The sequence below is a fragment of the Tamandua tetradactyla genome, chromosome 25, assembly GCF_023851605.1.
Source record: "Tamandua tetradactyla isolate mTamTet1 chromosome 25, mTamTet1.pri, whole genome shotgun sequence".
NCBI classification, from domain to species: Eukaryota; Metazoa; Chordata; class Mammalia; order Pilosa; family Myrmecophagidae; genus Tamandua; species Tamandua tetradactyla.
In genome coordinates, this window is record NC_135351.1 from 38,571,495 (window position 1) to 38,587,820 (window position 16,326).

The 16,326-nt window shown below is 45.2% G+C and overlaps 1 protein-coding gene across 2 annotated transcripts in view; it reads right to left on the reverse strand.

Annotated features, from left to right (window-relative positions):
* The window catches only part of NHSL1 (NHS like 1), a 124,877-nt gene that overhangs the window by 44,418 nt on the left and 64,133 nt on the right, over positions 1 to 16,326 (reverse strand). Inside the window, exons 1-2 of one of the 2 annotated variants that reach the window (XM_077143287.1) lie at positions 12,065 to 12,319; positions 9,196 to 9,348 (exon numbers count right to left, since the gene is read on the reverse strand). In XM_077143287.1, the coding sequence (XP_076999402.1) occupies positions 9,196 to 9,348; positions 12,065 to 12,122 (211 nt within the window). In that variant the 5' untranslated portion in view covers positions 12,123 to 12,319. Of the gene's footprint in view, positions 1 to 9,195; positions 9,349 to 12,064; positions 12,320 to 16,326 lie in introns of those variants that run through there. The other variant, XM_077143286.1, reaches the window with a different exon arrangement.

The window sequence follows — 16,326 nt, forward strand, 5'->3', positions numbered from 1 at the left end:
GCACGGTGGAGTGTCTGGGTTGGGACGGAATCTTTACAGAACTCAACAAGGAAGGGGAACATCGCGGGGAGGTTTCCACCCATATGTTCCAGAAATAGAGGAGGGGGAACATGAGTTGCATCAGGGTTACCTAACCAAGGAAATTTAGTCTCAGCAGAATTTCTGAGAAATCAGCCAATTGCAGAATTTAAAAGCTAAATGCATCCTGGGAAATTCCTGAAAGCCCCCTGCTCTGGTAGAACAAATACTACCAGAAGGCTGCATTTTTGGAGAAAGCTGCATTAGCCAGAGAAGTTTTGGGGAAGGGGGAGGGTGAGGGTGGGAGAGAGATGGAGATGGGCAGCCACCTTTGCAATGGGTGGGCTTCCTTGCCAAGATAGAGGGGGACGAAAAGAGCGCTAAGCAGACTGCAGGGCTCACATGCCTGTGGATTTTCACTCAGTTCCACCTGACTTATCTCAATCCGCCACACTGCATTCGGGAAACCCCGTCCCCTGAAGGACAGTGGAGCACCAGAGGGGAAATGTGCTCCTCACTGTGGGCGCCCGTAGGAGGAATTCGCTGAGCGTGCATGAGCCCTCATCGGGAAGTCTGTCCTCCCACATCCTGCGACCAGGCGCTGTCACAGACATTAAACCACCATAGGCAATCTCATTTTGTGGGTTTTGGGTAAATAAAGGCTGTTTTGAGTAATATTCTCTCTTGATGTCAACTCCATGAGAGTACAATAAAAACCTCCCTCAAATCTTAAAAACTAAAGATAAAAATTTTAAATTTAGATAGAACTGCTAGTTTTGTTTCTCATTGCACGCCACAGAAAGGATTACTTCGTTCTGTTTTGTTTTCTTTTAAAACACCAGTTGTCATTACAGAAGACCAGTTCTTAACATGTCTTCGCCTCATGTACCCAAATTAATTTAATAAGATGTGAAAAACAAAGGTGGATTTAAATCAAGGTAAAAGCTTCCAGAAGCCTTTCATTAATGAGTGTGTGCTTAGAGCTGGCGTGTTTAGCCGAGACACCCCAAGAGGGCAGCCACACTAGTAGGCGATCTGATTTCACTCTGGAATTAAAGAGAATTTAAAACCCCGATGGCTGGCTTCTGGTGAAAGAGCATCACCAAGGCTACTCAATCCCAAACAGCCTGAAAAGATTCAAAACCAGCCTTCAGCTGTGCAGGGAGTGATAAGAAGCTGTGTTCAGTGAAATATAGGGGCCACTCAAGTTACTTAGTTTATCAGGAATTAAAATAGAATTGCTGAAACAGCGGACTGGCCTTGGACACAAAAATAAAACAAAAGCCTTTTGTTTGAACAATCCATGGTGCTTTGTAAAGAATGGGATCATTTAAATGACTGTCTATGCTGTTGTATCTACTTTTGTGCTTTGCTACGTTTAAAAAAAAAAAAGGCAGCTTATCACTTTATCTATCTGGAAGGCAACTATTGCTCCGTTTTCCCTTTCTCTTGCATCTGACTTCCCCTTCATGAGTTAACTTCTCCCGGAAAACTCTTCTTTCAGGGCTACCAAACTCAGAGTACTTAGTATTAAAAAAAAAACACACCTGAGCCATCAAACCCAATATGAGAAGTTAAAGAGCCCACTGAATATATAATTTCCCAAAGGCCAAAAATCCCCCAAACTATCTAGTGAAATACCAAACAGATTTAGAAAGAAAACAAAAAGACTTCATAGCATTATCATTTGTCTTTTAAAGTAATGGATGGTGGTGATGGCAGCGTGAATGCAGTTAACAGTGCCCAAATCTATATCTGAATGTGATTAAAAGGGGAAATATTAGATTGTATATATGGTAACAGGATAAAAATTTTAAAATAAAATTCATGGAACTACACTACACAAACAGAGAAGGCTAAGGTAAGTTGTGGATGGTACTTAATATTACAGTCATAAACGTGCTGGATCCATTGTAACACGTGTGTCTCACCAATGCAAAGGGTTAATAATAGGGTGGCACATGGAAACCCTGTATTTTATGTAGGATTGTTCTGTAAACCTATAGCTTCTCTAATAAGGACAAAAAAAAAGTTTAAAGGCTAGGAGAAGTAATCAATTGCCAGACAACAAAGGAAGTCAACCTAATTAAATTCACCAGCACTGAGCAGGAGGGCACAAAAGGAAGTCATCCTTCTCTCCGAACAGAGGAGAAGGCCACAGCTCTATCGGGCCTCCGAGGCTGCCTAAGGAACAACTCCGGCGCCCTTTCCTCCATAAGCCCCTGGTGAGGAGGTAGAGGTCACAACCTGTGATCTTCCACCTGTTCTCTCCTGAGTTCACCTGTCTCCTGCCTGCTCAGGGAGCATCCCCCTGAGTCCCCCTTTACATCTGTAAGCTTTCTTTTGTGTTGGTTCCTTGTCTACAATCATGTTTTAATCTGCTACTTGGGTTTTGTTTTTTAAGTACTATTACCTCTACCTTAACATCACCTCAAACCAACTTTCTCTCTTTGCTTTTTTTTATGTCAATCTCTCTAATTCTTTATTTCTAAAGAAAGTCTTGTATTGTTTTTCTATTTACAGAAATGAGTCTTGGGTGGTGCGACAGTGGCTCAGTGGCAGAATTCTCGGCTGTCATGCCAGAGACCCAGGTTCGGCTCCTGGTATCTGCCCATGCAAAAAAAAAAATTGTCTTATCTCCTACAATCTGGCTTCTGAACCCAAGAGTGTCCTTGAAGCTGCCCTCTGAAGGTCGCCAATGACTGTCCTGCCTACCTAACTGGCCTCTTCTTCCTCAGCCTCTCTCTCATAACCTCTCCCCACTGGCCCCCAAAAGAAAACCTTCAGGCTCAGCCTTGCTGCTCCTCTCCCCTTGTCGCTCCCTCTGCATCCCGTCGCTCCCACGCCAGGTGCCTTGTGACTCTGATCTCTCTTCTGGGTTCTAGATGATCCTTCCTAATGCCTTCACAGCCTGCCCAAATGCAGCAGTATTTACTGGACCATAAACTGGACGCTGTGGGGGAAACCCGGGTGAAAGGCAAGTCCTTGCCCCCACGGACGTTGGTGTCAGGCGGTGGGACAAGTATGTAGCCCGAGCAGCCCACCGGAGGGGTGGCAGGCTCTGGGGGACTGGGTAGAAATGTGCAGGAGGGGTACCAGACTTCCTAGGGGAGTATAGGAAAGCTGGGCAGGAAGGGAACTCACACAGGGGGAGCAGGAGTTGGCCAGGTTTATGAGCTGAAACTCGGAAAGAGAAGGGATGGCATGAACACGAAGAGGGCAGGATGGTGTTCCAATGGAGGGATGTTTTCCTTCCATGAGGAGGCAGCAGGGAAGGGCTGCAAAGCATAGGGGAAAAGAGACTAAACCACAAAGGGCTGCATTGTGAAGGCTCTCAGATGCTAGGAGTTTGGGTTTTATTCCATCGGTGATGGGGAGCTAGGAATGAATTTTTAACAAGGGAGAGACAAATGGGTTTATGTTTTCAGGACAACATTCCAGGACCAGGGGCGAGGCTCATTTATTTCACTACCAGCAACCTGGTACATGAGCGATTCATGCACCGTACCTGCCTGGCCAGCTTTGAGCTTCTGGACGGAAGGACCAACCGCATTCATCTCTGACTCTGCTATATGCCCAGCCCAGCACCCCACTCGCAGTACGTGCTCAGCACAATTTTGTCAGCACAAACTTGCTTTTAGATAATCCACTTAGGACTCATGTTTGGCAGTCAGTTTATACCTTCACGTCAATAAACTTCACACCTATCAGTCTTAAACAGAAATCCTGAGAGGCCCATTGGAATCTTAGAGCTCAGTAGGAAACTTAGAGATTGTAAATAGTTTAACATAAGAGGATGGATGTTTTGCTCAAGGCCCCACAGTTGGCTACTGGAATCAGAATTTTAGCCTCTGATCTCACTTTCTGGAATAGTTATGACACACAGAGCAGGTTGTCAATGCTTCTATGCTCAGGAAAGAAGAGAAAATTGTATTTCTTACAGTTCATGGCTTTTTCAGAATAGACTACCACTTCTTCCCAATTCTTTTGTTTAAACTAGAAAATAACTTAAAACTCTTTATGAATGTAGATAAGTAATTTCATGCTTCCTAACTATAAAAAACTAGAAAGCAATCTCTCTTTAACCAGTGATATTTTACCCTCTCTTTAATCAATTTTACTGGAGGATAAAGAACTAGGCGAAGTGTAAACTCAGCTACAAGAGCTCAATAATTACTATATTTAAATACGTCCATGACCTCATCTTCCCCTCCCTTGTCCTTCCGTATCTGGAGTTTAAATCCACTGAGGCACTAATGACCTGCTATAACCCTGAAAAAAGTACCAAATGCCATATGACAAAACAATGGTTTTAATATTAATCACACACAACGTCACGTGACAAAGCTCCCTTTCTTTGATTCTCTGGAACTTATTTAAAATTTAGTGCAATCACTGATGAGAGAGGATTTGGACCTAGAGGTGAACCTGCACTTGCCACCAGCCCTGGGCTTGGGTTACGGAGCAGTCACACAGGGCACGCCCAGAAGGCTGGCCGCGGTCTAGTATTTTACTGTTTAATCAATTTTAAACCTTTCATGTTTTATGTGCTTTTCTGTCTTACACATTCTGTAATTTCTAAAAGAAAAGTAGCAGAAAAGAAAAAGATGAAAAGCTCAAGGTCGATAGCAAAAGATGAGCTTTGCAGAGGGTCGCCTCAAGCCTGTGCGAGGTGGGGACAGGTGGGCCGTCCCGGAAGGGAGGGTCCTGGGTCAGCATGCACCAGGCCCACCGAGTCAGCCCTGCCAGGCCTGGGGGGAGGCCCTCGGGGCCTGGAGGTCACCTCACAGCCAGAGTTACGGGACCTCTCGGACGTCCAGGCCCCAGCGAGCTCCCCCTTCGTGGAGCGCAGCCCAGGGACTCACAGAGAAGCCCAGAACCTCGCTCAGAACTGGCGGCGTATCTGTTCAGGTCAGGAGGGAACCAGGGGGTTTTACAAGGAGGGAGTGGGCCCCGCCACCCTGCGTGCCCGTGAGTGTCTGCAACATAAACAATATCTATAACACACACACACACACACACACACACACACACACACACACACACAGTCGGTTTTAATCATCTGACACAAATACCCACTTGTTCACATTTTACATTCTCTTCTCCTCTACTTCCAAAGAAAAAACTATAACCCACGGACTCTGAGTTCCCACAGACCAGATCCGGCCCCCTCCCTGCCTCCCGCACCTGCCTCTGCGAGCTGATGCACTAGAATGCATTTCTTCTTTGGGGAAGAGAGAGAGGTGGGGGTGGGGGGTGGGGGGTGGCCACAACCACAGCAGTCGACTCCGTGGCCACAGTAACTAATTACATAGTTGCTGGAAGAGGAAATTATGTTTCTCCCTCTCACGGTTGGACTTTTTTGGTGATAGAGCCTTAAAAATAACTTATGCTTTTTTTTCCCCAGTCTTTAATGTGCTCATACTTGTCAAATGAGGACTGCAGTTTATAAAGAAGTGAACTCGGACCTGTCACGGGCCTCAGCAAGGCTCTGCAGCCCCCGGTTCCTGCATTTTCCCTTAACGTGACTCATGCAGTAAAGCTCAAAACCGTGAACACAGAAACCCAGTTACCTGAGTGCTGTTCTTCAGTCAGCTAACTGCGATGTCACAAAGGGCCCATGAAATTTGGAGATAAATGGCAGAATTCTTCTATATATTCGGTACGAAGCTGAGTGAATTCCTTATGGATAACGGGACCCATCTTAGAAATTTGTTTTCGATGCTAACCAGAAGTCTTCTGGAACTAAATATCTGAACACTGTTTTTGAACATAGGTGCATGTATGTATTATCATGAGCAGTAAATCATTCCCCAAATATCCAGGAACAAAATAAATAAAGAAAACCAAGCCGGTTCATCTTGGCACATGGCCAACCAAACTTTGTCAAGTTCTCCAGACACCACCCAACAACAAGTAGCAACGGTTCCCGCTGTATTTGTCCAGAGGAGATGAAATTGCCCGTAGAAGAGAACCTGCTGCAGAGACACCTGGAAGGGCCACCTCCTCTCCACTATGGAGTTGGGGTGTGGGGAAGGAAATGCCCAAGTTTTTGCTTTCTGGCCAGCTGAGCTCCCTCTCCTGCATGCTCTGGCTCCCCAGACATGTCTCCATTGTACCACTGTGTTCTCCAGGCAGCGAGCTCAGGTCTCAAAGTTAGGGACCTATGAACCTTCGCTGGTCCATTGAAAAACCCTTGGCATAGTACAGAATTAATGCTCAAATACTTGTTAAAATGCATCTATTATCTGCTTTTGTAGACTAACTCCAACTTATCTTTTGCAAAAAGCCTTCTCTGGTAAGCCTGTGCCTCCCTCAATAGCTCTACTGATACTAAACATTTCTGCTCACACTGTTTACAGTATTTAGTTATTGATTACTGCTCCCTGTGCCATCTCCCTCAACCTTTACTGTCCTCAGGAGCAGAGCCAACCTCCAGATAAAAACTCACAGAACAATTCCTACAATGAGACATGAGTGACCTTAGCCCTGTTTAATCTTAAAAAAGGGTATACCTTCCTTAAAATTATGGACAAGGCCACAATAAGAATAGAAGGAAAAACAAAATGGGTTATTCATTATGGATAATTAGCTGCTTTTCTATATTAATTTTTAATCAAAGAATGTTGAGGTCAGATTAATTCTGATTAACTTACATAACAGCAATTCTTAGTGGTGGCACATATTTATTCATGGAGGGTATTCTTTTCTTCTGAGCTGATAATGAGGCAATAAACAGTCTGCACTCTGATCATGTTTATCTCAGGTCACTAAGATGATTCAGTGGAAGTGGTAGGCAAAGTTTAACTAAGTTTTACACATGTAATTAAAAGTGAAGATATGAGGGAAAAAAGACTCAGAAGCGCTTCCTCATTTCATCTTTCCAAACCACTCTTCTGAAAGTTATTTGCCTCTTTCTCTTATAAATCCAGACTTTAAAAGTTGAGCCCCCAAGAATTTTCCAAAAGCATTAGGTAATTAATATTGAATCCCTTTGATGAACCTCTTTAGGGCTTTAGAGCAATTACCAAAGCATCTGTCTTTTCAAAATAAAAAGTTGAGGCAAAACCACTGGTGATATCTCATGTGGATCTACTGAATAGTCAGCAGGAGAATAAGATCAGACAAGTCTGCATAAAGATGTTTGTTTTTTAAGGGAAGAAAAGACGAGCTCCAATCTGATCCTTGAAAATACTTGAAATACGCAGTGAAGCACAATTTTCCTGGAGAGAGATCAAAAAAAGGTCCGACCTGAATATTCAAAGGCACACAGACCTTCTCAAAAGGATTTCCTACCCACCAGACCTGGCTGTGCCCCATTGTTCTGGGCAAGGCAGAAAAATGTTGACCAGGGCACTGCCTTGGGGTTTGTCCTGGGAACAGTGCCATCTTATATTTTTATTAATTATTCGGTGGAGAAAGCCTAGCTCTAAGTAGAGAACTTTCTGGTTGAAATTTACTGAAGATATATCGCTAGGAACTGAAAAGATCTGGAAGAAAAATGGACTGGAATAAGGCACATAAAGAGACCAACATCATGACAGCAACAAAACTCAAACGACAATTCCAAGGCCATACAAAGAGCCAAACTCATGCCATTTTTCCCACTTAGAGCTTTGGCTACTACAGGTATAAGGCTACTCAGGCTAAATGGAAAATGAAACCCAATAATGTCCTCATTTCTGGACAGTGCAATGCCAAGACTGTGAATGTGAGGTATAGGAGTGATCTTTGATGCACTACAAAAAATCGAGGAAAAACAAAACAAAACAGGGCTATCATTTGAAATGTGCACCCAGTTCTCTCCAGAACTCCAAACCTATCGTGATTCTCTAAGGAGCTGCTACTTCTCTCTCCAAGAAGAAAGTCTTGGCAACCTTTAGTTTTCACGCAACCATTTTGGCACATTGAGGATTTTTCACATGTATAGAGCAGAGACCTCCTGCCTTTGCCACTGCAGTTCTGTGGAGGGTTAGGAGTACTTGCTCTCCAGCCTCAGACAGCCCAAGTTCAAATCCTGGTGCCAACAATCACTCGCTCTGAAATCATACATGAGCTTCTCATTTTGGTGCCTCTACTGCTTCATCTGCACGTGGGGACAGTAATGGTAAGTAACCTGATGTCTGTGAGGGTTAAGGAGGAAATACTGTCAAGGATGTTCTAAACTGTCCCACACAGTTAAGTATTTCATAATCGTTAGCTAGTCTTCATAGTCACGGTCACAGCAGTAGGAGGACTACACTGAAAACTACGTCAATAAATGAAAGACATACCTGTAAAAACTGTCATAAAAATTAGATGGGTGCTCGTTCTGGGCTTTCCTTGAACCATGATAAAATTTCTCCCAGATTTAAGTCTCCACATTTAGATAAAATATGGCATGTCAGGTAGATGAAAATCACGTGAAAAACACATAACCTTTTAGAATAATTATGTTCCAAATATTGCACGGCAAGAGAAACTGGTAGCTGCACCATCGGGTAGGAGAAGAACTGTGGTTCTGCTGCTGTAAGACAAAGTCTCTAAATCGTGCGAGTCACCTCTCCCTTCCTTTTCACCTGTATAAACCCCTCTTGCCATGCATGCAGTGTTCATAACATCAACAGTAAGTTGAAGTAAAAATCAGAATTTTAAGCTAAACATAGGAATACCCATTCCCCATATTTCCTACTGACCATGCGTGCACCCTCCCATCTGTGGACAGAACCTCACCTAAAGGAGTCCACAGGGCGCTGCCCAAGTTCCAATAAACTGGAACCAGTCTGTCCTCCTTCCAAGTCTGCAGCTACGTCCCCTTTCTACCCAACCGGAACTAGAGAGAATAAACCATTAGAAAATATCAGCTTTAACAAATTTGCTTTGAATACTTACCAAGGTTTTTAAAAGGCAGGGGTCTGTTTGGATTACATTAGAACTAGTGGTTTAAAACCCCCTCGAAGGTTTCTAAACATGGGCGAGCTCTTTGAAGACAGATCTACCTATTTGTAACCGGCAGGTCTCTACAGAAGTCAGAACATTTTAGGCATGGATTGGGTTGTGAGTGGTTATGATTTAATCTTGGAAAAGCATGCATCTTATAGGCTCAATATAAATGGATCTTTTACAAATCGTGCCCAAGTTTATGCTCTCTAATTGTCAGCAATCCCAGGACAAGCTGGCGTAGGACAGCCATCTTACCCCTCAACACTGATTTGAGGTTCAACTGGGCTTGGCGGTGCAGGTTCTCCACGCAGGGGGGTCTGGTGGAGGGAAGGAACACATTCTCCTGCTGGTGCCACGGGGCCGTGTAGTGGACTGTCCATCGACTCTCCTCGTCTAGGTTGGAAACAGCTGTAGGAAGAAAGACAGACTCAATTCAGGCATCTGGTTGGCCTTCACGGGCTCCAAATCTATCACACCACAATGGCATCCTGGTGCCCCACACTCCCATGGAGTAAGGGCCCGCAAGGGGGAAATGGATCACACTATGGATGGGATTCCATCTGAGGCTCCAAGTGTCCTTCAAGCAGAGTTTAGTCTCTGAAGGAAAAGCTGAAACTGCCCACCACCCGCCAACCATCATGTTTGGGTAAAAGTGCTTGGTTAACTGCTTCCTGGTATTTTCGGCTCTCCCTCTCCTTCAGTGACAAAATTAACAGACCACGATGCGTACTTAACTCTGCCAGAACACATAACTACAGTGCAATTGTACGATGCCATTGCATTAGGCAGTTAGAACTGCCATTAGACAGTCCTAACAATACCACATTTCTTACCAAGAGGTGGAGAACAAGGCTTTCTTCTCTTAAGCATCATTTTAAAACACACTGTTAGGAAATCATTAAATGTTTCTAAAATTAAGCAAGGACAGTCAATTCAATAACTTCAAATGGTGTATATAATAGAAGGGGGAAATTTATGTTACAAGTTTCTCTTCACTTCTTGCTTCGTGAGGTACTTTAATATTAAAATCTCTTTTTAGAAGATAACGTCGTATTGAATTGACTTTTCCCAACACAATCCAATTTAGTCGAAATCTCCCAAAACAAGACAGACCAGAACATGAAAGAGGAAAATTATAAGTAGCCATGAGAACAAGGTAAGCCCTTACAGTAATTTTCCCTTTATACCCTTAGGGCTGCAAACCCCTTCGTCTCTCTCATTTCTCTCCACAACCCACCTTGGGCATCAGGGGAACCCAAAATGGAGCCAACAGCATCCAAACAAACCCATCAATGGTTTAAGACTTTTACAGACCTCACACTGCCACAAAGATGTAGGAGAGACAGGGGAAATACAAGTCAGCCCCTGGGCTAAGGTAGGCACGTGGGGTGGCAGTTCTAATACTTGTCAAGTCCTACAACTGTGGGTGAGGGCCGAGTCTTCCCCAACTCTAACTGGTGCTACAGAGTCCGTGCTGGGCACACTTGTGGTAACAGGGCGTGGGTCTGGAAACCAGACCATAAATCAGATTCTCAAAGCAAGGGGAGCAAGCATGTAGATAACTATTTGAACATATTTAAAGTTAATTGAATACACCTGATAGGACAGCTATCAGGACTACTAGAAAGATCAAATGAACTAATATGTGTAAAGCCCCGAGCTCATGAGCTAACTGTGAAGTGTGGTTGTGGCAGGTTAGTGAAGTTGCTTTAAAGGAGTTCCCCTTTAGAACCTCCACTGAAGAGACGCCCAAGGAGCCCCATCTTTAGAACCTCCACTGAAGAGGCCCCATGTCTTTCTCAGTTCCCGCAGGAATCCAGGCCACAATTTAGCTCTCACCTAATGCACCATCTTTTCTACAACTATGACTTCCTCCAATTCCTTGAAATCCCTGCCTCCAAATAATTCATTTCTTAAATGACCCCACCTTCTCCATAACATGCCAAATGGAAAGGGATCTTTGAGAACAAGATTTCAATTTAAACCAATCACATCTTGTTGTGCTGGCTGCTCTTAATGTAATGCAGCGTGTGAGCCACACACCTCGCTTTTCACCTAATCCTTTGCTGAATGAATGGTTTGCATGGTGCAAAAAAACGATCAGTCTTAATCCACAGAGTCCACAGAAACCTGACCTGTTTCTCATTGACGAACCCAAGAACGTAGCAGAGTGCTGAGCTCACCATGCGTCCCCCCAAAAAAGTATCCATGGTCAATTAGAACGTTTTTGTGTCTATGACAATTTATTTTGAATATTTTATTACTATACTTCATAGTTGGGAAATATTGAAAGTGAACATTCTTCCTATCTGCCAGTTATGAATCGAATCCAAGTAATGGCATCGGGGTCTGCGGTCACATCCACAAGCCACCTGCACGGCCACCTGCTGTGTCCGATGGAAGAGCCCTCGTCTCTTCCTTGGCCAGACTCTCTCTTGCCGGAGCAGGTCTGATCGGCCGCTCGAGGAAGCCACCTAGCCAGGGAGCCACAGAAAAGGAGCTCAGAGTTCTTCTTTGTTCCTCTCTCCAAAGCTGCCTCTACCAACGCCTCCAACGCATGCACGTGCATCCACTTTAAATCAGTGCTCCAAAAAAATAATAAAATGAATTCGGCCAGCAACTGTGTGCAGACTTAACCAGGTATTTGTAAAAAGTACACTTTTAAGGGAAGGAAGTTGCACCTGGATTGAAGAACTTCAAACCAATCATGAGCACACAGTGAATCCACTCCACCCAAGCTCCGTCCTTCACAAGAATCACGGATCCCTCGGGACAGCCTGTCTGCCCCGAGAGCCCCCACCCACCCACCCACCAAAAATAAGGGATGCCTCACTCAAAGGCACCTTTACCTCCACTGCCTTTCAGCCAAGGAATCAAAAGCCATCCACACCAAGGGAAACTTAAGCTTTCCCCCTCCTTCTTCAAAGGCCTTTATTGAGGAGCACAAAAGAAGTGAATTCACTTACAACCCAACTATAAATAAGGCATGCTAAGATCACATAAAACTGCCTTTAGTTCAACCCAAACCAGTTTTGCTGATTCACAAAGTCCAACTCTGCCGCTTAACAGATGAAGAACATAAATGCGCACGCTGCGGGTAGAGGGGAGAACGGGAACAACTTACTTTTCTTCTTGAAGAGTTTAATTAAAGACTTGATCTTGGCATTAATGAAGACCACCATTTCCAGGCTGCCTGCCTGGGATCTAGAAGTCTAAATCCCACCCAGAGCCCAGCCCGGCAGGCAGAAGGTTCCTTCTTTGCGCCCCAGATTCTAACTCTCTTCCGGGTCCAGGTAGGCACTGCCGGGCTGCTGGGACATGGAGGCTCGGTTTATGGTCAGGCAGTTGCAAACCATTAACAAGCAGTCCTTGAACCTGAAACACTCCCACTGAAAGGAAACCTAATCTTTACAGCTAGGCGCAGCCAGTCGCCGTGTTCGCTGGGAGAGGCGCAGACCAATCACGGCTCCACCTGCCCGGCGGCCCCGGCTCGCTTTCGGCCGCGCTCACTCACCGCATTTCTCTCCGACAGACCCGCAGGTTTTCCTCTCCGGCGCCCAGGGATGGCTCCTCTACAGAAGTCGGGGTGCAGCGAATGTGTTCCCCACCTCCCCCAGGCCACGGCGCGCGCCTAGATGTTTTTCACTGCGACCAATCTGAGAGCAATTCCAGCTCGCTTACTTTGACTCTCCAGTTCATTCAGGGTGTGTGGGATTTGAACTGACTCGGGGGGGGGGGGCGGGGGGGGGGGGGGGTGAAAGGGCCACGCCACTGCTTCCTGCCAGGCTGGCCTTGGGACTGCTTTTCACGGGAGGGGAGGCCTGGGTGGTCTTGCCAGCCAGTGAGAGCTAACACTGTAACTGTCCTTAATGCGAGCTTATTTGCATCTAGCTGCCTCGCTCTTTAAAAAGCAAGACAAAAACCCTGCCTCAGTCCAAGTAAGAAATTAGCTAAACCACCTTAATCACTTTCTTCTCCATTTTAAAATTAATTACCTCCTAAAGGTCCGGTTTGCAAAATTCTTCAACTGCCCCTGACTCTCCTTCCCAGAATGGGAAAGAGTCATAAATATTATCTGGAGCTGCTCTTCAACTCGAGCTCGCTGTCCAAGGCCAGGCTTCCCTTGCCCATCTGCAGTGAGCCCAGAGAGCTGGGGAAACACAGGGCGAACTGGAAGCGGGGGGGGGGGGGGGGGGGCAAATGTAGGATATAGAAACGCATGTTCCAGGGGCAGAGTGATAAGGACCCAGATCCAGAAACATTATGAGATATTATGAAAAGAGACAAAAGAAAAGAAGGTCCCCCCACCTCGCCCCAATCTCCTTCCATGCAAAACCGTTTCTGAAACAAGTGAGACCACGTCTTATTTCAGATGGCTTTGAGCCAGACTTAGAGCTGGATGGAAAAATGTAATAAGCTGCTAATTCAAAACATTTAGTTTATAACAAAAACTCTTAAGTCCAAGAATAAAATTTACATAAGGGGCTCCCCCTAGGGAAAGGAGTGGAAAGAGCCCCCTCAGGCACGTATTTCCCTCTTTAACTCAGTTTTCAAACAGCACCAACAAAAGCAAAGCAGACAGGGAGAAGGCACTGAAAACACACACATCCTATTACCATAAGTACCACTGCAGGCCTCCAATTGGTGTCCTTTCAGCCAATATGGGCTTTGCTTAAAAGTACTTAAATGAAGGACCAGACAGCACGTGAGCAGTGAACGAGGCTGAAAGCCAGAGTGTGGCCTTAAAGCAGTGAGCAGAGTTCCCCTGAGGAGAGCAAAAGACTCAACCGGGTGACTCACTCTCTGCCGCCAGAGCTGCCGCTGACCTCACTCCATCAGGGACAAGTGGGGTCCTGGGTAAAAGCATCCCTATTCACAGCCCCCGAGGTTCTGAGGTTAAGTGACCAGGCATACTTCCAGCTGAAAGTAGGAGAAGCCCTGAGCATTGCCCAGTCCGCCGCAGCTTCGTACGCCCAAAACAAGCACATCCGAGTGTAGATTCATTCATTTGAAGACTAGGGTGAGGGTGCCGGCTAAATCCCTCTTTCTGCCATCTGGGGCACCTCGGGCAACAGGCTAGATGAGAGCCCTGCCTCTTGGAGCCCCCACTGGGGGAGGGGAGCTTGATAAGGAACAAACAAAATTACCTGCTGCCTGAGAAAGTGATAGGTGCAGAGGACAAAAGAAAAAAAAAAAAATGAACCTATCAAAGGGGGCCTCAGGGGCCGGGGAGATGGCCGGGTTGCAGTCTATATGGGATCACTGAAAAGCAAGATTTGGGTAAATACTTGAAGGGGGAGAAGGCAGTGCAACAAGAATCCATCCAGTGAATCCCCTGACTCCCATTTTAAAGAGAAAGCTGCTGGCCGCGCGGTGGGACCCCTTTCCATTCCTCCCAGAGAAGCCAGGGAAGGGTCCCACCTTCTCGGGAAATTGACCCCAGGAGTCCTGGGTGTGATGCCCTTTCCCACTCAATGCCATACACCCACCAGTGGCAGATGTAGGAGCAGAAAATGGCCTTCCACCCAGCAGCCACGGTACATTGCTCCAGGCTGCCTCCCAACTCTGGATCTTCAGGTTGAAACCCAAAGAAACTGATTTATTCACATTATATATTAAGCTGTGCTTGGGGAGACCTCATTCATCACAAAAGATTTCTCTAATAATTCCATCCTCTCTGTGCTCATCCCCTGCATGCAAGTGTGGACAGGGCAAGGGTTGTCCTCTGATCACAAGCAACGTGTCAGTGCCGAGGTTTACTGGAGAACCATCTTTCTATGAAGACAGTAAATATTTTAAAGTTGCTCAGTTTATGCATTCAGTAGAAAATATCTAAATCCATGGCACCTCGTATTCCAGCTTTAGCCATTTAACAGCAGCAGCAAACAAAGTTCTCATCTCCTGGACATTTAAAGATTTAGAGCCAATCCTGACTCTGGGGTCCTCCAGCTCAGTTGTGGGCCACTTCCTAGAGGTGTGACCTCTCCAAGCCTTGATTTTCCTCCAGTCTATAGAAGGAAGATAATGGCGTTTATGGCATGAGGCTGTTAAGGAGGATTTAAGTAATATCGCATAAGTACTTAGAGCAGTGCCTGGTTGCTGGCAAGCATAGGTAAATGTGTGTTAAATGGATGGATAGAAGAGTAGGAGATGTTTCGGCAGCTTCAAGCTTAATAAAAGGTCCTGCTTTAATGGAAGGGAAATCAGCTTTGTAGACCTCAAGGTTGTCTTTCGATTTGTCTGAGTATACAGCCAACTACTTGAATCAGATGCTCTAAACCCACTGCTTCCAGTTTTGATCCACATAGTTTCTTTGCTACCTCCTAAAATGCATTCAGGTCACCAGTGAACTACTACCTCGTACCCATGGGCTTTTTCTCCGTCCTTGTCCTTGTCTCTTTAACCATCTTTTTAGTCATATACTGCTAACAACGCAGGTCCTGAGCAATTCTTTGTTGATGCTGTAGCATGCAAGTTCCTTTTCCACATCTGAGTGCTCCTTTTCTGAATTCTTAGCCAAGAAACTCTTAACTAAATTCAAAGACCCAGGCTTTAAACATCTGTTCAAGTCTCTTAAACCTTGATGATTTTGTTGGCCTAAGGCAGAAGTCACCCAATTATGGCCCACGGGCAAATCCCACTGGCCCAGTTGAAAAAAAAAATGAGAAGAAGAATATTTCATGACACGTGGAAACTGTATGAAATTCAAATTTCAGTGTCCATAAAGTTGTATTGGAACACTGCCACACCCATTTGTTTACATATTACCTGCAGCTGCACTGGACTGCAACGGAGGGTTCAGTAGTTGTGACAGATAGAAGGACCTGCAAAGCTGAAAATATTTACTATTTGGACCTTTGGAGAAAAAGACTGTTGAGATGCTACCACCTTCAACCTCCTGCTCAATCTTCATTTCTAGCTCTTGCCTTCCATTTTCCTCTCCTTCAGGTCCATGGTGCTAACTACTCAGAGTTTACTTTATCTTGAGCTCAACATATCTAATATTAAGCCAATTAACCACCACCACCCTACCCAGCCCCAAAACCATGGCTGCTTCTCTGTAATTTTCTTATGGGCGTAGCCAAGTTTTCAAGCAACTACACAGGTCAATTTAGCCCCCAGTTAAAAATGAAGGAGGCTGAGCTCTTGAAGCTAATGCATGTCAGAGCTAAGAGGAGAAACTAGGCGTTCCTATTCCTCCTTCATTAGCACATTCTGAGTTTTAAAAAGATATCTTTCGTTACTACATTTAAGTTAATATGCCATACATCAGAGTCATTACAGGGACACATAAACAATAGAAATGAAAAGAAAAAGTCAAAGATTACAAAGAATAGTCTGCTGGGAGATCAGTGGAATAATCCTGGTGACTTAACCTGGTCTACA